Raw genomic sequence first — 27,660 nt, 5'->3', positions numbered from 1 at the left:
GCAGGACTCCCAGAGTTCATCAAGATTCTTTGGATTCCTCTTCAATGCTCCCTCCATCTTAACCCAGACATGCTCAATAATGTTAATGTCTGGTGACTGGGCTGGCCAATCCTGGTGCACCTTGAGCTTCTTTGCTTTCAGGAGCTTTGATGTGGAGGCTGAAGTTGGAGCGCTGAAGGAGCGCTATCCTGCTGAAGAATTTGCCCTCTCCTGTGGTTTGTAATGTAATGAGCAGCACAAATGTCTTGATACCTCAGGATGTTGATGTTACCATCCACTCAGCAGATCTCTCGCACACCCCCATACTGAATATAACCCCAAACCATGATATTTCCTTCACCAAACTTGTCTGATTTCTGTGAGAATCTTTGGGTCCATGCGGGTTCCAATAGGTCTTCTGCAGTATTTGTGATGCAGTTTAACAGATGATTCATCAGAAAAATCTACCGTCTGCCACTTTAACTTGAAGTCAATTATTTGTTGCTCTTACATCTGGGATCAATCACAAGACTTTTGTCAGGTAGGGTATTGTAAAGCCTAAAGCAGTGTTTGGTGCACCAACAAAAACATTATTTATTTGGTTGCGATGGTTAACAAGACTTTTAAAATGGACAGACAACGTGGCATCATTTTATTTCTCTGTCTACAAAATTACTGATAAAAGCCTTGAGAATACATCCTGTCCAGTCACACAGCCTTGAATGATGCTTTGAATTGCACGTTTGCTTGTTTTGTTTGTAACACTGTTTCATATTTATCAAGTCTCTGCTGTGACTGAACAGGAAGCCTGATATTTCCGTATGGAACTGTCATTAATCTGTTAATCCATAATTCACATACAACACAATCATACATGTTCCACCTCAGACATCCCCGTTGGTCCCCTGATGTTTTGAGGAATCGTTAGTTTGGTTGAGGCTCAGAGACTGACCGTCGCGTGCTGCTTTCTCTTGTATTAGATGTCTGCGATGATAGAAAAGGTATCCTGGCAGCAGGAATCCAACCAATGAGAACAGAAGCAGGCCCAAGTTGATCTGTTGATGCAGACGAAGTTTCAAAATGTACTCTATTTAAATATAAATATTAATTGTGCACAGACATGAATGGTGTATTACAGTAAATCACTTCCTTCAACCACAGCATTCATATTAAACTGAACTGAATCATCACTGAACTAACTAGAACATAACCAGCATTCTGTGGAACTGAATGTGTCTATAATGAGCTCAACGTGCTTATACTGATGAATCATCATACCTGATTTATGATTATGCCTGTTTTCCTTGAATAAACAATTTTAATGAACAGCTTCCAGCCAATCAGAATCGAGAATTTCAATAAATCATGCAATAAATGATTTTACTGTGCATCTTCCAATCAGAATCAAACCATGTAATGAGCTAATATATTGCACACATTCCAGCCAATCAGAAACAAGAATTTTAACAAACTATGAAGTGAAGTAATCTATTGCGCACATTCCAGCCAATCAGAATTAACAATTAACAAACCATGGAATTAACTAATCTACTGCGCACATTCCAGCCAATCAGAATCAAGGATTTCAACAAATCATGAAGTGAACTAATCTGCTGTGCACATTCCAGCCAATCAGAATCAAGGATTTCAACAGACCATGGAATAAATGATTTTACTGCACACCTTCCAGCCAATCAGAACCGAGGATTTCAATAAATCATGCAATAAATGATTTTACTGTGCATCTTCCAATCAGAATCAAACCATGTAATGAATTAAGCTATTGCGATGATTCCAGCCAATCAGAATCAAGAATTTTAACAAACCATGAAGTGAATTTACCTATTGCGCACATTCCAACCAATCAGAATCAAGAATTCAAAATACTATGGAATGAGCAAATATACAGCACACATTCCAGCCAATCAGAATCAAGAATTTCAACAAACCATGGAATGAACTAATCAACAGCACACATTTCAGCCAATCAGAATCAAGAATTTCAAAAAACCACTGAAGGAACTAATCTACAGCGCGTATTCCAGACAATCGGAATCAAGGATTTCAACAAATCATGGAATAAACTAATTTATTGTGCACATTCCAGCCAATCAGAATCCAGAATTTCAACAGACCATGGAATGAGCAAATCTACAGTGCACATTTCAGCCAATCAGACTCAAAACAAATGATTTTACTACACACCTTCCAGGCAATCAGAACCGAGAATTTCAATAAATCATGCAATAAATGATTTTACTGTGCATCTTCCAGTCAGAATCAAACCATGGAATGAACTAATCTCTTGCGCACATTCCAGCCAATCAGAATCAAGAATTTCAACAAACCATGGAAGTAACTAATCTACTGCGCACATTCCAGCCAATTAGACTCAAGAATTCAACATACTATGGAATGAGCAAATTTACAGTGCACAATTTCAGCCAATGAGACTCAAAACATTCAACAGACCACAGAAAAAAAGCGCTATAGAAATAAAAATGACTTGACTATAAGACTCTCACCCAGTAAGGATCTCCCTTTAATGGTCCCACCATCAACATGAAGAGTGGTTGTTGTAGGAGGGCAAACACAGCACTGATCATGGACTGCAGACCCGTAAGAGTGCCAAAGTGATTGGTTGGGTACCTAAATCCAAAAATAACCAGTTTGACGGCAGAAAAAAATCAGCAGATAGTACAAATATTCAATTACTAATACCTTTTTTAACAGTTAATGGAGATTGAGTTTATTAACTTCATTCATTTATGCTTTAACCCTCAATGCTTTTTGCCTGGGAATTAAATGGAAATCAGGTTTATTTTGCTAAGTAAAACTCACACAGCAGCATAAAGGCCACCGCAGCAGGAGTGAATGAAACCCCGAACTGCAGTGTGAAGAATGAATGACACCACCTGAGAGAGAGAGAGAAAAAGAGAAGTGCATATAATAAATAAATAACAGTCCTTATAGCTCGGTTGCAGCATAATAAGGTTGAGAAGCTGATGAGCATGTTTATTATTATTATTATTATTATTGTTATTATTATATTAATATTTTACTGCAACAACATAGCTGGGGCAAGAAGTCATAGTGTTGGAATACCTAGCCAATCCCATGCGTGTTCAATAAACACATGGTCAAAAGGTCAGGAGAGGATTTTCTTCAATGTCAAACACCTTACTAATTTCTTGAATAATTCGATTCACAGAATTCTCATGTCCCCAATGTAATGAAAGAATTACATTCAGCAGTTGTGCAACAATTTTAATTTCCTGACTCCAGCTTCTATACACAGCTGATATTAAGAGGTGGAGTTTAGTGGAATTCGTCACTTGTGAGTCATTCTCCAGTCCTCCATTGGCCGCACCCATACATACGTCCTCTTTTTCTACGAATTCTCTGCACAAGGTTAAAAGCATAAAACTTCTCAACTGCAAATGTTCTGTGATCATTTTCAACCCATCTCTGCTCACAGGAAGTTTAGCTGCAGAACTCAAGTTAATTTTAGATAATCGGGCATTTGCACTTCTATAAGCTTCATCTACATCTGCAAAAATGCTTCATTAGTATGCAAGGCATATCACACTGAAGAGAAGTTTAGTTCATATCACCTTAAGCAATACAAATACAATTGTTTAATGAAGATAAAAAGAGACAAAAAATTATTTAAAACAATAAATATTCCTTTTCCCCAACAATACATTCGAAAAGTATTCATAACTCTTCACTTTTTCCACGTTTTTTTATGTTATAGCCTTCCAAAATGGATTAAAATCACTTGTTTCCTCAAAATTCTACACACAATACCCCATAATGACAATGTGAAAAAATATTTTTTTGAAATTGTTGCAAATTTATGAAAAATAAAAACCCTGTAAAATCACATGTACATAAGTATTCACAGCCTTTGCTCAATACTTTGTTGATGCACCTTTGGCAGCAATTACAGCCTCAAGTCTTTTTGAACATGATACCACAAGCTTAGCACACCTGTCTTTGGGAATTTTTGCCCATTCCTCTTTGCAGTATCTCTCAAGCTACATCAGGATGGAAGGGAAGCGACAGTGTGCAGCCATTTTCAGATCTCTCCAGAGATGTTCAATAGGATTTAGGACTGGGCTCTGGCTGGGCCACTCAAGGACATTCACTGAGTTGTTGTGAAGCCACTCTATTGATATTTTGGCTGTGTGCTTTGGGTCATTGTCCTGCTGGAAGCTGAACCGTCGCCCCAGTCTGAGGTCAAGAGCACTCTGAAGCAGGTTTTCATTCAAGATGTTTCTGTACATTGCTGCATTCATCTTGCACCCCCTCTATCCTGACTAGTCTTCCAGTTCCTGCTGCTGAAAAACATCCCCACAGAATGATGCTGCCACCACCATGCTTCACAGAAGGGTTGGTATTAGCCTGGTGATGAGTGGTGCCTGGGCTTCTCCAAACGCCTGGCATTCACTCCAAAGAGTTAAATTTTAGTCTCATCAGACCAGATAATTTTGTTTCTTATGGTCTGCGAGTCCTTCAGATGCCGTTTAGCAAATTCCAGGCGGTGAGTGGCTTCTGTCTGGCCACTCTACCATACAGGCCTGATTGGTGGATTGCTGCACAGATGGTTGTCCTTCTGTAAGGTTCTTCTCTCTCCACAGAAGAATGCTGGAGCTCAGACAGAGTGACCATCGGGTTATTGATCACCTCCCTGACTAAGCCCCTTAGATGCCCGGCCAGCTCTAGGAAGAGTCCCGGTGGTTCTAAACATCTTCCACTTACGGATGATGGAGGCCACTGTGCTCATTGGAGCTTTCAGAGCAGCAGAAATTTTTCTGTAACCTTCCCCAGCCAACAATTCCTTTGTCTTCATGCTTGGTTTGTGCTTTGACATGCACTGTCAACCCTGGGACCTTATATAGACATGTGAATGCTTTTTCAAATCATGTCCAATCAACTGAATTTACCCCAGGTGAACTCCAATGAAGCTGCTGAAACATCTCAAGAATGATCAGTGGAAACAGAATGTACCTGAGCTCAATTTAGAGCCCCACGGTAAAGGCTGTCAATACTTATGTACATGTGATTTTTCAGGTTTTATATTTTTTATACATTTTCAACAATTTCAGAAAATCTTTTTTCACATTGTCATTATGGGGTATTGTGTGTAGAATTTTGAGGAAATAAATGAAGTTAATCCATTTTGGAAAAAGGGTGTAACAAAAAAAGTGGAAAAAGTGAAGCGCTATGAATACTTTCCGGATGCACTGTATGTATGAGTGGAAAATTTTGACAAATTTAATTAAATGAATGATGGGAAAGTTTTGATACAAGAAAAAATACTAACTAAAGTCAAATCACCAAACATTTAACTTAAAGTATTAAAACATGAGTCCTTATTTACATACATTAAGTGAGTGTTTCGTGTTTTGTGATTATTTAACATTTAATTAATTAAATTACACTCTGCAACTGGCATTACATAATATATACACATTTGGTTACAATTTTGGGTCATACTTTATTTTAAGGTGTCCTTGTTACAGTCTAACTATTAATTTAATAATGATATTAATACCTGTACATATACTTAATAAGGTTAGGGTCGGGATGAGGGTTAGGTCTAGGCTTAGTATCATGTATTTATCCATAAAATAATTGTAATTACTACAGTAAGTACATGGAAGACATGCTTAAAATAAAGTGTTACCCAATTTTGTTCACATAAGGATGAATGTACGTCTAACCTGTATGGGTAGATTGTCTATGAGGGAAAGGATTCCGAAGGTGACTAGCAGCATGTTAGTAAAGATGAAAGCTCTTATGGCGTTGGTGAGTTTCTGGATCTTTCTATCCCTCTTTGGAGGCCCAGACGGACTGAAGAAAACAATGAGATTAATGACATATCAAAGTCATTCAACATCTCACTCCCTTCTCCTCTCCTTTAACCCCTTCACCTCTTTTCTCCGTCTGCTGAACTGACGTCATCTTCACACTCCTTCATCCTCCAGTCCATGATGTATCCGATCAGAGGACATGACAGCAGGCAGAGCAGCTGAAGAGTGCCGAAGATGGACGAGTACAGGCCCACTGCAACACAAACAAGCTCTTTAATGTGTAAATTAAAAGTGTAGTGTGTATGGATTAAACCTAGTGGCTAAACTAGGTATTGCAGTCTAAATTCAAAATATTGGAGAGGGTTTTTTCCCCTCTACATTGAGGCAGCCTTTAGAGCTGAAATAAAATATGCTTTGTTTTCCACCAAGGCAACCTGGGATGTTAAAAGGTAATTAGGTAAACTGGCAGTAGGCAGGTTATAGACACCAAAACAAAGACAGACATTACAACACGGAATTCACGTTTTAAAAGGAGAATATCTGACTTTAGCATTGTTTTAGAGATAAACAAGTACATTCACGTATCATGTTTCTTAAATATTTGCAAACATATTGTGGTATTTTCATGTTTTAGAAGTCAAAAATGTACATATTGCTTATATATAGTTCACAACATATAGTTAAAGAATATTTCTACACTCAGCAACAGTCTCCAAAAGCGATGCGACATGACAGAAACATTTGAATACCACCAGCCACTGCACTCCCAACGAAATGGGAAAAGCTTTTAATGTGATTAATACATATTAAATCTCTTTAACATTATTAATAGGCTAGTGAGTGAATGATGTTGTTGGTCTCCACTGATTCACAGTTCTGACTTTCATTTTTAAACCGTCTGCTAGTTATTTTATTTATAAGATCTGAGGTAAAACTATTAACACTGAATAAAGCACATAATCGGTACCTGAGGTTATCCTTGTCATAGTTGCATGGCGGAAATAGAAAGCATTTCTAAAATAGGAATTTCATGCGTCGGCATCGCAGTGTTAGGACAAAAACTCCTTTTAACATGGAAAAGATAGCATTTATCGTGTGTCGTGGTTCCACGTCACATGTTGTTAGGACTAGGTGTGAATTGCAAATACTTGAAAAAATAATTATCAGGGGCGGACTTTGTGATTTGGGGGGCTCTAGCATTTTTTTCAAATAAACGAGCTATATGATTCAATTAGGCTTCTTGGCATTGGTCAGGCCCGTGGCTGCTTACCTCACTTATTGGTTAAGTACGCCCCTGCTGAGTGTAGTAAAAGAAGTATCCAGTAGTTTAAGCAGTAAATAATAGTTGGTGCTGGTTCGAGCCATTAGTAAATCTGACAAATCTTGAACTTTCATCAGTAATATTGTTCAAATTAAAACCAATATAGATGAAATTGGTGAAAATGGCATGGTTTTTCTTACCTTGCTCTTCTGACTCCTTCATCAACTCCTCAGAGGCTAAAACAAATTAATACAATAATAAAATCAATGGCGTATTAAGTCAGCTTAAAATACTTGATTATGTGTACTACCCACGAACACACACTTCAGCAGAAACATACTGTAGCATACTGCAGTGAGATTGTTCTAATTACATTCATTCATCTATTATTGAGCACATTTAAAACAGCATTTATACTTTTAATTATTTATTTCATTTAAAGGGTCATATTATGCTTTTCCATATGCAAATACGAGTTGTTTTGGTATTTGTTTCTTTAAATGCAAATAAGTGTCTTCTGCCTGCCTCTTTATATACAAATGATAGAATTTTAAGTGATAATACAGTCTGTTATGCTTTATATTAATTGGTAATCTAGTAACCAACAGTAAACAAGGCAAGCAGAAATGAGACAGGTCATATCTGAAATGTTTGCTACGTTTATTCAGCAAACAAATTTATGTATTGGCAAATACAAGACCAAAACCACCACAAGTGAGCTCTAATGTAGTAATAAGAGTTAATGGATCTTTATTCGAAATTGCTAAGAATTTTTTGTTTCACAAGCGATGCTTCAGGATGCGCATTAAGAGATGGTGATGTAAACCCAGATGCTGTTATTTAATCTTAATCATACAATGAAAGAAAATAAAATAAATATTTACTGATGTTCAATAAATGTCTACACTCACCGGCCACTTTATTAGGCACACCTTACTAGTACCAGTTTGGACCCCTTTTTGCATTCAGAACTGCCGTAATCCTTCGTGCATAGATTCAACAAGGTACTGGAAATATTCCTCAGAGATTTTGCTCTATATTGACATGACAGCATCACACAGTTGCTGTAGATTTGTTGGCTGCACATCCATGATGCGAATCTCCCGTTCGAGGTGCTCTATTGGATTGAGAACTGGTGACTGTGGAGGCCATTTCAGTACAATAAACTTATTGTCATGTTCAAGAAACCAGTCTGAGATGATTTGCGCTTCATGACATGGTGCATTATCCTCCTGGAAGTGGCCATCTGAAGATGAGTACACTGTAGCATTGACACAATGCTCAATTGGTACTAGTGTGCCCACAGTATGCTAAAAAAACTATCCCCCACACCATTAAACCATCACCACCACCCTGAACCATTAATAAAAGACAGGATGGATCCATGCTTTCATGTTGTTGATGTCAAATTCTGATCCCACCATCTGAATATCGCAGCAGAAATCGAGATTCATCAGACCAGGCAACATTTTCCAATCTTCTATTTTCCAATTTTGATGAGCCTGTGTGAATTGTAGCCTCAGTTTCCTGTTCTTAGCTGACAGGAGTGGCTTCCAGTGTGGTCTTCTGCTGCTGTAGCCCATCCGCCTCAAGGTGTGACGTGTTGTGCATTCAGAGATGCTCTACTGCATACCTCGGTTGTAACCAGTGGTTTTTTGAGTTACTGTTGCCTTTCTATCAGCTCGAACCAGTCTGGCCATTCTCCTCTGACCTCAGACATCAACAAGGCCAATATCTAGCTAGTCCTTGCGCCACTTATTGGCAACAAGAAATGACATGTTTTATACTGTAACAAACTCCTCCTCCAAATTTTATCGTATCAGCACCAAATTTGGGTGGTTGTATCTGAAAGCTCTAACGATGATATATTATGAAGATCTAGAGTTTTCGTCGAAAGCCGTATCTGTGGCGGCCTGACAAACCTCAGTGTTTTGTCATGGAAAAGCAAGCTGTTATAACTCAGCCTTACTATGTCCAGTCTGCCCCAGGTTCCACACCTTTGATTACAGTACTATACTGAAGACATCTACATGTGAGTATTCATTCACATTCATAGTGCCACCTGCTGACAGAAGTATGAATGACACAAATAGATAACATTGTCAGGTTTTTATATTTATCAGCTTCAATTATTATTGCCCACTGTTCTCTGTCATCCTAGGGCCACCAGGCAGCGATGAGCCCGGGTGCGAGGTCCCATTCATCGCTGCTTGCAGCTTTAATTTTAATGGAATTTGATACCGCATGCTGTATGGGAAAGAAAACCTCCACATTTTGTGATGTTGGTGTCTGTGGTCCTATACTTACTCTGTAATTGCAGAGAATAGTGTCAAACAGCTGTGTGTGTATAGACTGTCCTGTAGCAAAATGCGACAAAAATCTTACACTACAGTAATAGTTTGAGTGCAATGTTTACATGTCTGTACTGCACTTCAATAATGCAACTAAATACTCCACATATCTTAATTCCATTAATCAAAAAAGGCTGTTTACATGGTCGACTCTTAATCATAGTATTGTCTTAATCGCATTAAAATCGGATTATTGGTGTCCATGTAAGCATACTCAATGAACGGCACTCTTTTTCAAGCTCAAACCGCTATGCACAATATGACCCCTTTAAAAATCAACTAATGAAACGTTTGGCTGATGCTCACGGTTCGCGTCCCCGTGGGTCACCAGGAACTCCAACATCTTATTCATGGCACCCATGAAAAAAATGATCCGGAGCTGTGTCATCGCCATGGTGATGATGCTCCACAGGAAGATAGGAGAGCACACAGAGCGACGAAAGGGAGGAGAGCCTGCGTCCCAAAAACAGATAACGTCAGGATTATTTTGTTGACAGATTAAAAAATCTTTGTTAACAGTGTGTTTGGGAGACTTGCTCTGTGCTTCTGCTCCATCACTGGCGGCTTCATCACTGGAAGGCAGTTTTTTGGGCTCCTCTTGCTCTCTCAGAACCACACGAGTGTCGGTCATCTTTTGGTCCAGCTCTTTACCTCTCAACTTCCCCATAGTACTGTGAAATAAACCACAAGAGGGTTTTTTAGAATGTTGGTGTATATATTGAGTGATAATGCACAGCCTGTCAAATGTTTCTTTTATCCTGACCAACACTGACTTGCTTTTTAAATTAACAGCAGTATTGTGAGAGGATTTCATTTCTTTTCCTATAGACCATTTTCAGCAGTGTAAACAAAAACAATGGTCCCAACGTAGTTCCTGATTTACATTTTTAATTTCCATAGCTTCCGAGAACCCAATAATGCTACGACAGCTGTTTTAGCACTAAGTTATGATTGAATTGCCTCTTGTTACGATTATGAAATCGTTTGATAACAAGCAAAAATATTTTTTGATAACAAGCAAAGAACAAGCAATGTGGGTCAATGACATGACCACATTAAAGTGGTTTACATATATATTTCAGAATGTAATTAATTTATGTACATTATTTTTAGTTGTATTTATTATTTATTTGTGTGTTTGCATGTGTGTGTGTGTCTGTCTGTCTGTCTGTCTGTCTGTCTGTCAAGGTTAAGTTTTGCTCCAGATGTCACAAATCCCTCTGAAATCAATCTAATATGCTGGTTTGAATATCTGCCCCAAAACATTTCTGATTATTATCAGTAATGCTTCATATTTTTGATTCTAAGGACATTTTTAACGTTACACATGTAATATAATGGATTGTAATGTAATGTGTGTATTTACAAACAGCGCTTCACAATCATGAGGGCGGGTCCCTCCACAGAAGCGCCTGCAAGAAGGTACGCACATACAATAGAAGTCAGAATCATTAGCCCCCTGTTTATTTTTTCCCCCAATTTCTGTTTAGCTGAGAGAAGATTTTTTACATTTCTAAACATAATAGTTTTAATAACTCATTTCTAATAGCTGATTTATTTGATCTTTGCCATGATGACAGTAAATAATATTTGACTAGATATTTTTTAAGACACTTCTATACAGCTTAAAGTGACATTAGCTTAACTAGGTTAATTAGGTTAACTAGGCAGGTTAGGGTAATCAGGCAGGTTATTGTATAATGATGGTTTGTCCTGTAGGCTATCGAAAAAATATATAACTTAAAGGGGCTAATAATATTGACCTTAAAATGGTTCATAAAAATTAAAAGGCAGCTTTTATTCTAGCCGAAATAAAAAAAAATAAAAAATTATTATCAGACATGCTGTGAAAATTTCCTTGCTCTGATAAACATCATTTGGGAAATATTTAAAAAAATAAATAAATTCAAGGGGGGGCTAATAATTCTGACTTCAACTGTATCAAGCACCACCCCGCCCCATCATCCTCTATTCTCATTTCAATCTCAAAAAACACTGATGCTTGCTGTTAAAGGCTACATTATGTAAGGGCATTGCCGCGAGTGAGACTGAGAAAATGAAAAGCACACCATTGTCTCTTAATTTGAATATATATATATATTTTGTTGGTCAGTTATCTACTAGATAAACAAGAATAGCGAATAACAGTGAAGTGCTTTAAACCAGTCTCAAACTCTTTTGGAAGGGTGAGTGAACGTAGAAACTTGTGAGAATGAAGATGTCTACTTATTTGTGCCAGTCTGTCAGATAAAATTGATTAAAACACCATGAATGGTAGCGGTTCCATGCGAGGAGGCTGCGCAGCCACAGGCTGGGCCTGGAGTTCCCCTGGCTCAGGTGCTGATGAGACTGCGGTTTCCACCCCGTGTGGGGAAGCAATATTTATCTCATTAGTTTTCGGCCTTTTGGCAAATGTCTCAATTAAGTTTAGCTGTTCTTAAAGAGCGTTTACTCATTTTGAACCTTGTTTTATACAATAGCTATCTGACTTGTAATTTTTAGTATGTGGAAAAAACACCAGCAAAACTAAAGCCAATAGATTCCTTTGCCCAGCCATCTTCCAGCATGCAAGTACATACGCACTTTAAAACACGCAAACTCACATCTTTATTTATTCTCATCTTGCTTTGTCAATATTGTAGTGTATACTGTTTAATAATCAATTTAAATTATGTACAAAGTTAATAAATAAATAAAAAAGCTGCAATAATTCACGCCCTCTCATGGTAGGTAGGTACGCACAGTACGTGCCACTGTCTCTCCACACCACCACCAGTGTGCAGCATCTACTTGGCATCCACCACACACCAGCTATAGGTGGAGTGGGGAGACAGTGGTAGAGCCAATTCAGTGGATGGGGATGATTAGGAGGCGATGAAGGTAAGATTATGGCCATGATGTTGCTGTTATTTTAAAAGTTTTATTGCTGAAGAGTTTTTTCATTTACATTGATTATACTATGATCAATTAATGAGCTGTGACTGATCATGACCATGCAGAATCACCAATAATTTTTTTAAATATATTAAAATAGAGAAAAAATAATAATTATATTTTACAGTTTTATTGTTTTATGGCATTTGAAAAAAACTTCTGAGTAAAATACTGATCCAAAACGTTTGACTTGTAGAGTGTGATATACCCATTTTGAATCATCATATACTCATATATAATAATTGATAAAATGTGTAGTGTATGTATTTGTGATTCTTGCATTTTATTTTACTGACATGTATCTGATGTCCTCGGGGGCAGGAAAAGATTCTCCAGGCCAGTTTAGAAAGCAATTGAGGAAGACGAGGCAGGCAAACCCGGCCCAAAGCCAGAAGATCACAGAGAACGACACGCCGACATCATAGATCAGCTGCAGGACAGAGAGACAGACAGACAGACAGACAGACAGACAGATAGAGAGATAGACAGATAAGCAGACAGGTAGAGAGACAGACAAAACAGATAGAGAGATAGATAGAGAGACAGACAGATAGAGAGACAGACAGAAAACAGGGTCAAATGCTGAACCGCAGGAGCAGAGTATGCTCATGTGTAAATTCTTCACATCTATACAGTAACTGTACCTTGACTCCAGGAAAGGTGACCGCGGAGGAGGCATACGAGCCGATCATGAGTGAAAGGATGGTGGAACGCACGTTTCCAAACATATTCGGCAACTAAGAGAAACAAGCAAGAAGACAGAGGAGCAAATGAACATGCTAATAATAAAACATGAGCCCACACTGTAGTGCCTGTCAATTGCCACTAGAGAGCATTAGGAGCTTGAGGCTTGAAACTGCCTTTATCCCTTCATTAGGAAATTTAGTTTACATTCATTCATTTTCTTTTCGGCTTAGTCCCTTTATCACCACAGCGGAATGAACCGCCAACTTATCCAGCATATGTTTTACGCAGTGGATGTCCATCAAGCTGGAACCCATCCCTAGGAAGCACCTATACACTCTCATTCACACACATAGACTATGGACAATTTAGCTTACCCAATTCACCTATAGCACATGTCTTTGGACTTGTGGGGGAAACCAGAGCACCCAGAGAAAACCCACGCGAACACGGGGAGAACATGCAAACTCCACACAATTGCCAACTGACCCAGCTGAGGCTCGAACCAGCAACCTTTTTGCTGTGAAGCAATCGTGCTACCCACTGAGTCGCTGTGCTGCCCGAAATTTAGGATCAAAATCATTTATTAGTAAAAAAAAGTTGATAAATAAACAGGATTTGACTTATTATTTAATTGTTATTATAATCAATTATACTTAACATTTAATTATAAGCCGCACAATAAATAGTTTGATATTATTTGATTTATATAATTATATTTATAGTTTATTTATATTATAATAGTATATATGAATTTTTTGAATATTATAAAAATGAAATAATTTAACGTGTAGTTATATTTATTCTACAAATTACTGCATAATCAATCGATCAGCAGTCGATTGATTTATTTATTTCATTTATTTAGCATGTAATCGTAATTGTGTGGGTACAGCGAAGTAAAGGTATGATAGTTATGGATATATGAGCTATGGACACTCCTGCACCCCTGTTCCAACAACACAGACATCGTCCTCTTCAAATTGAAACAAACAAACACAACCTACATGACAAATGACTCCCAATGAGAAAAAGTCTTTTCCCAGCTCTTAAAAATAACGTTCTATTTCAGCACATAAATATATGTTATTGAAATGAAAGACTTTCCGGAAGCTGACATGAACTTAAATCTGACATACTGCACTCCAGCTAACACTAATGCAACAACAGAGGGGTTTATTGTGTAGTAGTTTTAGTACAATTAGTCTACACACGCAGCTCAAATGAACTGAACACAACTTTAAGTTCAATTCAGGACAAGCGTGTGTATATTTGTGTGTGTGTGTGTGTGTGTGTGTGTGTTTATGTGTGGGCGTGTGTGTATGCGTGCCAGCATCGAACTATGAAATTTGACAGTCAGAAGAACATCCAAAGATCACAGACATCCAAAAAATCTGGAACAAAAAGAGGAGGGTGGGAAGGTTCAGCGAGGCTGATAAGCTAAAAGAGAAACGCTGGAGCAATGTTTGCATGTTTTTAAGACAAAACAGCAAATAATGGCAAATAATATTGGCGTAGTTTTGCAAAACCTGCAAGTTACAAACTGTTAAAGCTTTCTTTTTAACATGCAATGACATTCAGATGCATTAAATTCATTGCTGGTCACATTTTCTGTTGAATGTGCTGCTGGAAAACACATTTTTATATAAAATGTGGGTTGGCGTACATAAATGACGTTGTTTTTAATGTTATATTTTAAGGAACTATTTGTAAAAAGTCTTTTCTGCTCACCAATGCTGCATTTATTTGATCACGAGTGCAATAAAACAGAAATATTGTGAGGTGTTACTTGTTTTCAATGTGTTTTCCATGGCAATATTAGCCTAAATGAACGATTTCTGAAAGGTGACGTGACACTGAAAATTAAAGTAATATTGTGTATTATTCAGCTTTGGATTACATGCTAAAATATATATACAGTTATTTTATCATATATTTAATCCTGATGTGCATACAAAAATGAACAAATCTTGATGTTTTTCCGAATAAATTAAAATACAGAATAAAATAATACATTTATAGAGCAGACATGTATGGTCAATTCTAGACTTGTTTTTGGTAAATTAATTATGTTCCTTATAATTCAACTTCGAATCACAGGGATAAATTATATGTTCAAATATATTTACAGTTATTATACATATACACTCACCGGCCACTTTATTAGATACTCCTTACTAGTACCGGGTTGGTCCCCTTTTTGCCTTCAGAACTGCCTTAATTCTTCGTGGCATAGATTCAACAAGATACTAGAAATATTCCTCAGAGATTTTGTCCAATATTGACATGATAGCATCACGCAGTTTCTGCAGGTTTGTCGGCTGCACATCCAATGATGTGAATCTCCTGTTCCACCACATCCCAAAGGTGCTCTATTGGATTGAGAACTGGTGACTGTGAAGGCAATTTGAGTACAGTGAACTCATTGTCATGTTCAAGAATCCAGTCTGAGATGATTCGTGCTTTGACATGGCGCGTTATCCTGCTGGAAATAGCCATCAGAAGATGGGTACACTGTGGTCATAAAAGGGATGGACATGGTCAGCAATACTCAGGTTGGCTGTAGCGTTGACACGATGCTAAATTGCTACTAATGTGCCTAAAGTGTACCAAGAAAATATCCCCCACACCATAACACCACCACCACCAGCATGAACTATTGATATAAGGCAGGTAAGGCATGTTGTTGTCTAAATGTCGCAGCACAAATCAAGACTTATCAGACCAGGCAAAGTTTTCTCAATCTTCTATTGTCCAATTTTGGTGAGCCTGTGCAAATTGTAGCCTCAGTTTCTTGTTCTTAGCTGACAGGAGTGGCACCCGGTGTGGTCTTTTGCTGCTGTAGCCCATCCACTTCAAAGTTCGACATGTTGTGTGTTCAGAGATGCTGTTCTGCATACCTCTGTTGTAGCGAGTGGTTATTTGAGTTACTGTTGCCTTTCTATCAGCTCGAACCAGTCTGGCCATTCTCCTTTGACCTCTGGCATCAACAAGGCATTTGTTCTCACAAAACTGCCATTCAGTGGATATTTTGGTCTTTGGTCTTTTTATGACCATTCTCTATAAACCCTAGAGATGGTTGTGCGTGAAAATCCCAGTAGATCAGCAGTTTCTGAAATACTCAGATCAGCCCATCTGGCACCAACAACCATACCAAGTTCAAAGTCACTTAAATCCCCTTTCTGCCCCATTCTGATGCTCGGTTTGAACTGCAGCATATTGTCTTGACCATGTCTACGTGCCTAAATGTGTTGAGTTGCTGCCATGTGATTGGCTGATTAGAAATTTGCGTTAACGAACAGCTGCACAAGAGTACCTAATAAAGTGGCCGGTAAGTGTATATATATCACAATAATACTATGTTTATCATATTTTTAATCCTGATGTGCATAAAAAACAAATCTTGATGTTTTTAAATCTTTTGCAACCCAGATTAAAATGTTTATTTCTAATAGTAGATTTATAGAGTAGATATATATGGCCAATTCTACTGTAGATCTTGCTATTAAAAATGGTAATGTTGCTTATAATTCAGCTTCGAATCACAGGAATAAATTATATGTTCAAATATATTTACAGTTATTTTAAAATATAAAATTTAAATTTTTCACAATAATACTGTGTTTATCATATATTTAATGAAGCCTGGTGTGCATAAAAAATTAACAAATCTTGCTGTTTCCAAATCTTTTGCAACTCAGATTAAAATGTCTGTTTCTATTAATACATTTATGGAGGAGATATATATGGTCAATTCTAGATCTTGTTTTTTGGCAGTGTAAAAATATGGATGGACACGCACACGTGAGGGAAACAGACATGTGAGTGAAAGCAAGGACAGTTGTGTTAATGTTGGAGAAGGTGGGCTCGTGAGGGCGTGAGGACGGATCTGTGCTGGGATTGGCTGAGAACGGCATGCCAAAATGCAGAGCGAGAGGAAGCCAAAGCACTGAATGTGCAGCACTGAAGTGATCAGCTAAAGACATGCAAGAGCAGTTACGCTAATGCAGCTTTTATGTGCAGAATAACACACATTTTGGTGCTATTTTAAACTTTATTAGGAAGAATAAGTGTGCTTTATATGCAATCACATGCATAGCAAGCATGCACGCAGACTTTTAAACATAATATCTACCTGATTTACACATAACCAATTAGTTAATTTCTTTTATTAATATAATGTAAAAAGTGCACTGTGAAAAATGCTGTAAATTTGGATGCCAGTAATACTGTAAAATTTACATGTGCACTGTAAACTTAACAATTACAATTTTGCTTTAAAACTACAGTGCACTTGTAAACTTTGCACTTGTAAACTTTGCACTTGTAAACTTTGCATTTGTAAACTATTACTGGCATCCAAAATTGTCAGTATTGCCGTACATTTTACAGCAATTTTTTACAGCGTAATATCTTTCTAATTTCTATGATGCTGCGCTGAACCTTAGGCAGCCATTACTCCACTCTTTAGTGTCACATAATGCATCTTTTCTGAAAGATCGAGAAAGTATAGTAATATTTTACATTATTAAATCTTTCATTAGTGCAAAACAAACCAGTAGTGCAGATATGTAGACAATTACTGTACTCTTACTGTAAGTGAAGTGAAGGTTAGACAGATTCCTCCAAACCCATTCATAGAGACAGCGATGAATATGAGAGCTGATAACACTGTGAAGAAAAGGAAACAATGCTTTCATTACTTATTGTTACACGGTTACACTGTTTTTACACATTTTATAGGCATTTTTTGTCAATCATTGTAAAACTGTATGGCAGTCATCACTGTTTTACTCAAAACCCATTCTGACTGATTTGAAGACTAAATTATTAGTTATTATTATTTAAATTATATAATTATTATTCATTATTGTTATTTTTAGAGCGCAAGAACATTTTTCACAGTATTTCGTATTGAATTTTTCTTGTGAAGAAAGTCTTATTTCTTTTAGTTTGGCAGGAATATATAAAAACTGTTATGGTCAATATTATTAGTTTATTATAAAGCTAAGTTAAGGTAATATTATTAACTTAAATTCTTTTTTTCGATTGACTACAGAACAAAACACTGTTGTCCAATGACTTGCCTAATTAACATCACTTGCTTTTTAACCTAATTAACCCAGTTATGCCATCAATTTGCACTCTGTATCTTGAAAAATAACTAGTAAAATATTAAGTACTGTCATAGCAAAAAAAAAAAAATGAGTTCTTGAAAAAAGTCTTCTCTCTGTACTTGGGAAATAATTGAAAAATAATTCAAATTTCACATAAAGGTTAATAATTTTGTCCTCAAATACACACACACACACACACACACCCACACCCACACACACACACATATACATACATACATATATATATATATATATATATATATATATATATAGTTACGTGCTAATATACTAGAAGAACTTTATATTGTACCTTGTTTTAAACAATTTGAACAAAAACATAAGACATTAATACTGACCTTTTGGATTATAAGACGCTACAGCGATCAGAACCATAGAGAGCGCAAAACATGAGCTGTTAGAATAAAAAAAACAACAAGTTACTGAAAGTTACACATGAGTTACTCAATTAGTGTCTTGTGAAGTGCTTTGAAATGTGTGTTTTGGTTGGACAAGTGACGTAATTTGAACTGAAACATAAAGATCAGAGCGGGAAATTGATTAGCCCCTCCCCTTTAAAAATAAACAGCAGATTTTCATTTTGTTTTTAATCGCAGCTCTGCCAGAAAGAGTGGTTGAGCTCAAGCGCAAATAGCAATAGCATCCTGAAGGGGGCGGTGTACATGTGAGACGTGCTGTTTTGAACAGACGCACGTCACTTCATTACTATAGCAGCCGTTTTTCGACTGAACTAAATTTATTTTTGATGTCTTGGTCACACTAATTGAAGGGGCCGAAACAAATTGCCTCGGGGGCCGGGTTCGGACAAGTTGGTTTTTGTCTGCACAAGGTGTTTGGCGTCGACTTGGTGTATCTCAACTTAAGATTAACATACTGATACTAACATCTAAAAAAATTTCTTTGATTTTATGGGGAACAGCAGGGGGCGTCACGGTGGCTCAATGCTTGGCACTGTCGCCTCACAGCAAGAAGATCACTGGTTCGAGCCTCGGTTGGATCAGTTGGCAATTCTGTGTGGAGTTTGCATGTTCTCCCCATGTTGGCGTGGGTTTCCTCCAGGTGTTCCGGTTTCCCCCACAGTCCAAAGACATGCAGTACAGGTGAATTGGATGAACTAAATTGACCGTGGTATATGAGTGTGTGTGAGCATGTGAGAGTGTATGGGTTGCAGCTGGAAGGGCATCTGCTGCATAAAACATATGCTGGAATAGTTGGCGGTTCATTCCACTGTGGCGACCTCTGATAATCAGAGACTAAGCGGAAGGAAAAGTAAGGAATTTTAACAGCAACCCTTTATACTTTTCACATTGCAGCCCATTTTTCAACTCTCAGCATTAGTACACCGAAGTCTCTCACCTGCCAAACAGTCTGATTGGACGAGGGCCAAACTTGTCCATCAGGACTCCCAGCGGCAGAGTGGCTGCGCTGATGATGAAGGAACCGATGGTGAAGCCCAGATTGAGAATCTCCTCCTGCTCAATGCAGCTCAGCCAAACCGTGTGCTCCGTCAAACTCACGTTACTGTGACCCTCGGTGACATTTTCTAGCAGAGTCAGAGGAGAAACAGAGAAATATTGTAAATATTTTGAATGGTGTAGTCTCGTAAAACTGTTCTTCAGGGTATCATCCATTAAAAGTGGCAATAATAAAGGGTCCTATGATATGTGTGCTGCGATTTGAACTAAAACATTAAGACAGGGCGGGACATAGTGTAGCTCCACCCACTTAAAAAAAAAACCAGCCAATAGTGTTTAGTTTTTATCACTGCTTTACTAGTGACTGGTTGAGCTTAAGTGCGTATAGCAATAGCCTCCTGAAAGGGGAGGGACATGTGAGGTACTAGAAAGCATTTGATTGGTCAGAAGATTTGATGAGAAACTGAAGTATGAATTGACGTCAACATTTTTTGTGATAAACTGCAAGCTTTGAATTATTATATCTTTTTAAAACGAATTGTGTCACTGTTTTGAAACACACTAGCTTATAGATATCCTTAAGCCTAACAAACTTATACTAACAATTAAAAGCCTTCATTTTGATTACACAAGGACTTTAAACTGAACTGAATCAGTTTTAATTGAACTAGAACTACACCAGTATTCTACCTAATATTCTGGGATGTTCCACAGTCTGAAATATTGTTATGGTTTTTATTCTCTTTGTTAATCTGCTTTGGCACAATCAACATAGTAAAAAGTGTTGAAAAATAAGCATGTGTTCCCATCACATACCTGTGCAGAGGTGTGAGTAGAAGCCCTCGTTCTTCAGCATGATTAGTAGTGAACCCCAACCCAACAATACAGCAGAGAAGAGCAGGTTTTCTATGATGGAGGTGACTGCCATCCACCAGCGCCTCCTGTAGGCCTGCGAGAGTGATGGTGCCATTGCGCTGCAGGGAGAAAACAGTAACTGTGTTTTTGCTTGGCTACTGTTTTTATATTTGAGAATGATTTTACTTCACCGCATTAAAAAAACAAATATTGTACTTTGGTGTCAACTATATTTCATAATTGTAGTTGAGTAAAGTTATTTTGAACTGGAGGAATCACCATTTGCTTCAAGGCATGAACGTGATTTCTGACTTGTGAACATGCAGATTTTTTTCTGTTAAATCAAGGTTTCACTTGTCATTATGAACTGGAAAGATTTTATTTCATTCATTATTAAGTCATCAACAACTCGCTGATTCAAATGATTCATTCAGAGGTAGTCTACTGATAAAGACTCACTGATTCAAATGATCCATTTAATCTCCAGTTCTGAATCGCTGAATTTACAAATCAATTCAAAATGAGTATAAAACAAGACCCTCTGGGACCCTCTTAGGAGGAAACCCAAGCGAACAAACAAGGGGAGAACATGCTAACTCCACACAGAAATGCCAACTGACCCAGCCGGGACTCAAACAAGTGACCTGGGAAAATAATTTGAATATTACTTTATCTAATAATACAATCGACTCTTTATTAGTTGCTGATGAAGTAGCTGATAATAAAGGAATAATTTATTCCTTCATCAGTCATGCAATAACACGCCAGTAGTACTCAACATTAGTAAAAACTAACAACAGACCGCTAAATTATTACAAAAATAATGCACACGTGGTGATGTGGCTGTTATACCTCAGATGTGCATTATTGTTTATTAATTCAACAGACAGGGGTCACTTATACTGGTTATACTATGGTCACCACACCTGTTCAGATACCTTTATTTCATGAGTTCACACTCACAGATATTTGAATGAATAGAATATGAGCAATTCCGTGCAAATGCCAACCTTGCTTTGAAAAAAAATACGTTTTCACCAAAATACAGACCGTTTAGGGTTTTTTTGTGTGAGCAAGTATTTTATAGTACTTTAGAAATACTCTCTCTGAGAAGGCTCTGAGCTCGGAAAGACACCCTACATTTTGTTATTCCCCTTATTAGGATAGAGAGAGAGAGATAGGGGTCCGATCACAGTGTTTAGCTTGGTTCAAGAACGCTCCCCCCCTCCCATTTATGTAGGTTTTGGGTTTAAAAGTGTGGAGTTGGGGTGGTGGAGGGATACTGAATTCAAGAGAAACAGAGTAAGGACGTGCTTGACTATTTATAGGCGTTTGGTCTTAAGTTGATTGGATAATAGAATGATTGTCAATAATGAATTAGCCTCGTCAAAGCCGATCGTGCTTCTCCATTTGTTATGATTTGTAAAGACATTTGTTAGGTTTTTATCCTCAAACAGTTTCTGTGTGTAGAAGTAGTCTCTAAATTCGTATTCATATCATCCTGAGCATTTTGAATCTATTTTTTAGTGTTGTAGTCAGTGGATGAACTGAAATCATTCAGCGTACTGATATGGAAGAGTAAGTCGGTCTGCGTGGAACTACTAAAGCCATACTTTTATCTAAAAGTAACTGCTTCAAATGTTCATCAGCCAATCAGAATCGAGCTTCACCAGTATGAACCAATGCAATGTATTACAGTAGACACGTATTGTGAAGTTTTTACATTTGTGAAATTATTTTGTGGTGTACTATTTCAGACTCTACCTGCACAAAGTTGAATACAGAAAATATTCATTAAACTAAACAAACAGCATCTGAGGCCCCATTCACTCTAATACGTTTAAGTTTTAAAACGCATAGGTTTTGCTACGGTTACGCCTTCTGTCCACTCTATGCCGGAGTTTTCGTGCCCTGAAAACAGAGCGTTTTGGAAACGCTGAGGAGGCCATTTTGGTTTTAAAATGCTGCTGCTCCGGGTTAGTGAGGATGGGGGAAAACTGAGACATCTGAAAACGGAGGTAGGGCTGCAATCTGATTGGGGCTTTTTCCTCAATATTAAGTGCACAAAGTTCAGTCTTACATTCTTTCCTTGTAAGTTCAGGTTTTATGTATAAACTTATTGTACGTTATACTCATATAGCAAGTTTGAACTCCCGAGGACACGTCAGGTAAATCTTCAAAGGGAGCAGTTCATTCATTTTCTTTTCGGCTTAGTCCCTTTATTAATCTGGGGTCGCCACAGCAGAATGAACTGCCAACTTATCCAGCACGATTTTACGCAGCAGATGCCCTTCCAGCCACAACCCATCTCTGGGAACATCTATACACTCATACATACACAACGGACAATTTAGCCTACCCAATTCACCTGTACTGCATGTCTTTGCACTGTGGGGGAAACCCGGAGGAAACATACACGAATGCAGGGAGAACATGCAAACTCTACACAGAAATGCCAACTGACCCTGCAGAGGCTCGAACCCATGACCTTCTTGCTGTGAGGCGACAGCACTACCTTCTGCGCCACTGCATCGCCCCAAAGGGAGCAGTGTACTTTGTAACTTCATTCACATCACCCTGGCTACGTTGTTTTACTCTTAACAATAAAATGAAAACATGATTTGAGGAACTGTCTATTTTCATTTTGATATTAGCAACTATTAGCAACAAAAATGTTGAGGCGCTGTGTAGCCACATATTTATATGACCGTCATCTTCACTTTATAACAAAACAAAGCCTATAACATAACTGTCTCCTTTCATTTTCATTGAAAATACAAAACATACCCTCTCTTATGAGTTAAAATCAGCCATTATAAAATTATAAAAGTATAACGTACAACAAGTTTATAAATTATAGGAAATAAATGCAAGCAATCAGACAAATGTGCAGAATCAGTGACACTAATATATAAATTTATCTTTGTGCTCAGCCAAAACGCGTTATCTGAAAACAAGTAATAGATTCAAAAGACTAAAGAGTCATTAGATAGAGACAAGATGAATTAAATGTCACGTTTGACAAACATAGTGATATTAGATCCAGCGGTAGATCCTTGACGAACTGTCCGATGTGCACTGTTCTCACCTGGGGAGGTGTGCTCAAAGCAACCGCTGACTGCCTGAAGCTCAGACGTGCACATATGCTGTGTGTGTGTGGTCACGTGATATTCGTTTTCAGTGGTGTAGTGTGGACGGAGATCTTTTCAGAAACGCTAGGTGAAACGCCAGCCTGGATGCAGATCATTTACGTTCTAAAGGGCCGTTTTAAAACTACAACATATTAGTGTAAACGGGGCTTGAGATTCATTCATGCCTAAATGTGTGCCGAGGACCACAAATGTAAATAAGCAGGTATGTAAAGACACCATTCATTCCACTCAACCTGCACACATTCAAGACACAAACATTTCATTCACTACTGCTTGCGTGTGAACAGCAGAAATGAGCAGAAATCAGCCCATTAGAAACAGAACTGCTACAGTTTTTGTCAAGACTTGTCCTCTGCTTCTTCAGCACATTCTTGAACAGCATACGTCTGCGTTGCAAAATGAAACAAGAGCCTGTAATTTAGGACAGAGTGCAAACATCTGACGGCCGAATCATTGCTCAAATACCTTGCTTCTAATAATCTGTGAGTTTGCATGTGAGTTATTGTGTCTATTTACGACCTGAACTCAGCTTTTCATACTTGTCCGTCACATGCAAGTGGCTGAAGTATTTTTATTATCCATAGAGCACATGTCTACACACCCCCTGACCTGCTGACACCAGAAATAGTCACAACCTTCAATGCACACCATGGGCATCTCACTGCTGTGACCGATTGTCACTGTGCTGCTCTAACACTGATATGACCTTAGATCCTGAAGTAAAACCAATTTGATCTCATGGCAATTTGCCACTTTTTGATTTATAGTGGCTATTTAATTCATATAGTATGAATTTGCTCAATTATGCTAAGCCACCACAATGGTTGGGTTTAGAGGTGGAGTTAGGAGACACGCCGCCTTTTTAGCCACGTTTCTGCCAATATGTACTGTAAACTAATTATTAGCCTAATAAACATGAGCTTTATTTTAACGGTGACATAAGAAATAATGCTGCTTTATAGTTATAGATGGCAGCTTAAATAAGACTCTCATATGGAGAATAAAGTCTCATGCCTCACTCAGGTGTGATTTTTTTTCACAGACTTCAACTGTGTGTAAAAATATTGACTGTTCTGTGGGTCTCATCTATCAAATCTGATCTTTATTTTGTATTTTCTATTGGGTTCAAGTCAGGTGATTGGCTGGGCCATTCTACAGCTTGATTTTCTTTCTCTGAAACCATTTGAGAGTTTCTCTGGCTGTGTTTTGGATCATTGTCTTGCTGAAATGTCCACCCTGGTTTCATCTTCATCCTCCTTGTGATGTGGATGTTGGACTGAACCAGCTGATATTCATTTACAGTAATGAAGGGTAGAGAGTTGCTGAAGAACTACTGAGAGATTTTAGCTGCAGTCTGAGCTTTCACTGCCTTTCTACATCTCCTTTTCTTCATGTGTTCAATACTTTTTTCCAGCGTCATTTCATTTTATTACACATAACTTAATTTGTAAAGTAATGAAATTTGTTTTCATATATGTATTTCTTTGGTCGTTATCAGCATCTGGTGAAAATTTCAAGTCAAAGGCACCTTTAGAAATATGTTTTCTGACAAAAATGGTGTTGTGCTGAATACTTATTTCCCCCACTGTATATTTTTATGTGTCTTGTATTGAGATATAATTAACAACAAACAGTGCATCAGCCCTTGATGAATCTTTCAAAAAGACTCAGAATCAGTCTGAATCAGCATGAGGAGTCGTTCCCTCAATAAACTCCCTGGGTCTATTGGAGAGGCTAACTGTATCGGTTAGAGTTTCGCTGTTGATGAGACGCAGGACTTATTTGTATTTGTTATTTGTGATCTTGATATTGGACACAATCTTTTTTCCTTATGCAAACTTATCGTCGAGACCTTTCTATTTCATGTTAATTGGTTTCCCATGTAACCCACCAGTCCTTCTGCACCCAACACGGTCTGAGCTGGGATCGAACTGGCGATTCTTGGTATGGGAGTCGGTTGCTCTAACAAGGAGGCTAAAGACCATGGCCTTTAGTGTCTGTCACTAGAGCACCTTTAGAGGTCAGAGGAGTGAGGTTTACCTGCACAGCCCTTCGCTAGTTGGCCTCCATTACACTCACACCCCTAAGCCTGGTTCCTATCCCGGACTAGCCCCCACATCTTACCCACTGGTCCTACTGTACCCAACACGGTCTGAGCTGAGATCGAATCAGCGACTCTCCGCATGGGAGTCGGTTGCTCTAACAAGGAGGCTAAAGACAATAGCCCCTAGCGTCAGTCACTACAGAGCACCTTTAGAGGTCAGAGGAGTGAGGTTTACCTGCACAGCCCTTCGCTAGCTGGCCTCCATTACACTCAGATTTCCCATGCTTCCTCTGAGGTTTTGAAGAATGTAGAAATGTTCTTACTGTGATTCTAACTAAAATATTATAAGGATATATGTATATAAAATTATATCCACTAACTTCAAACTTATTTGAAATATATATTTACATTCCCTCAGGAAACATTGTATTTCTGCAAAAAAAGAGAGCATGAGTGAACGCAATAAAGTTGAACATAAGATGGATGCTCACTACCACCTTAAAATACGAACAATAACTCTGAGTTCTCACCCAAATTCTGACTTTTATGTATTGAATTCTGCCTTTTTCTTACAATTTTTAATATGTTACAAATCTGATATATCTGATATTTGTCCGCTTTTAATTTATTTTTTGCAATTTAATATCTATTTTGCACAGTTTTGAGTTTATAATTCACAATTCCAAGTTCATATCTAGTGATTTTGACTTTATTTCTTGCAATTTGGCTCTTTCTGACTTCCTTACCTGTTTATATCTTGAATCTGTCGTCTTAGTGAGGTCATTGCCTAGACTTCCACTTATTTTATATAAGAATATTTTCAATGGCCTAACCCTAACCCAAACCTCAACCCTCTCAAAAAAGACATAGGCTAATCATTATTTACAAATAAAACATCTTTTGGCTAATGTACACGCGTTTTAAACTTGTGAGAAAAGTAAGATGTTCTTACTTATTGGTTGTCTTGATATAAGTGAGGTCATTTGAGCCCTTACATGTATAGCTAAACCCACACACCCACACAGCTGTTTCCTTCACACTGACTACAGCTGCTACCGCGTGTTCAGCAGCTCCCTGGAAGTGCCGCGTGCGCGCTTCAGTTTCCTAAAGGAAAAAACACATCGCGCGCGCACGAGACCACTGAGAAGTGTCAGCTGCAAGGGTAAAATTTATTAAATACTAGGGAAAAGTGCCATGATGCATTAAATTGCGTATTTTATATTTGCAGCGCAAGGAAAGGAGAATACTCTGAACAAACACAACCCCAAACAAAATCTAATTAAAACACATTCAATCGTGCAAATTAAACTGCTAACACTTAAAATGCGAAGTCTATAGTGGTTGACTTTGTCATTTACAGATTTGCCTACACCACACAATAAATGCTCTCTGGAATATTAACCTATAAGAGTTGCCAGTTGTATTTACTGCTAAACATTTAGCAAAAACCCGAGCATTGCCTTTTCAGCTCTCTAGTTTCCATAAATCTTGGAAACAGGGACAAAGTAAACTTACCACTGTCTTATGTGCAGTTATTTATAACAATGGCATGTGCCTGGTTTTTCTCAGTGTTGGTCTGCTTTCAAGCCCTTCAGCGCTGCTGTAATTCAAAGTTCTTCTGTTCCTGAGCTCCAGGTTGTACTTGAACTGAAGAAGATTTGTCAAGTTCTCAAAGCGCTTTCTCTCTCGCTGCTCTTTTTGTCTATAAATGGCTCCTGGAGTTGACCCCCTCCTCCCAACCGTTCCAAACGAAAACTCAATTTATGGTTGTTTCCCAAACAGCGAGTACGCGCTTGCTGGATTGTTGGTAAGTTTATTCACAGAGTTTGCTGCGCCCCCGTGCGGCCAACAGCAACGAAACAGCTCTGACTGAGGAAAGGGTGTCGGGTCGATTAGTACATTTATTTTAACATTTTCTTTTGACACTGCAAATAATAACCCAATTAATTGTATATGCTTTCAGATTTGGCTTGACAATTTTGAGGAGTTTTATTTAGTTTATTAATGGGGCTTTTTTAAGCCACATTGTGT

At 38.0% G+C, this 27,660-nt stretch overlaps 1 protein-coding gene across 1 annotated transcript; it reads right to left on the bottom strand.

Annotated features, from left to right (window-relative positions):
* Positions 1 to 179: 179 nt before the first annotated feature.
* slc43a1b (solute carrier family 43 member 1b) lies at positions 180 to 27,399 on the bottom strand. The gene is made up of 15 exons (XM_056456730.1): positions 27,145 to 27,399; positions 20,395 to 20,552; positions 19,520 to 19,706; positions 18,502 to 18,557; positions 17,623 to 17,699; positions 12,989 to 13,081; positions 12,641 to 12,774; positions 9,948 to 10,081; positions 9,717 to 9,863; positions 7,260 to 7,295; positions 5,919 to 6,051; positions 5,709 to 5,838; positions 2,821 to 2,894; positions 2,505 to 2,628; positions 180 to 1,034 (listed from the first exon to the last, which is right to left on the bottom strand). Exons 2-15 carry the CDS (start codon positions 20,546 to 20,548, stop codon positions 864 to 866), a joined length of 1,650 nt encoding a protein of 549 aa, XP_056312705.1. The 5' UTR covers positions 20,549 to 20,552; positions 27,145 to 27,399; the 3' UTR covers positions 180 to 863.
* Positions 27,400 to 27,660: the final 261 nt, after the last annotated feature.

This window comes from Danio aesculapii, chromosome 1 (assembly GCF_903798145.1).
Source record: "Danio aesculapii chromosome 1, fDanAes4.1, whole genome shotgun sequence".
Taxonomy (NCBI): domain Eukaryota; kingdom Metazoa; phylum Chordata; class Actinopteri; order Cypriniformes; family Danionidae; genus Danio; species Danio aesculapii.
The sequence above is the reverse complement of the archived record's forward strand: the minus strand, read 5'-3'. Positions and strand labels throughout refer to the sequence as shown.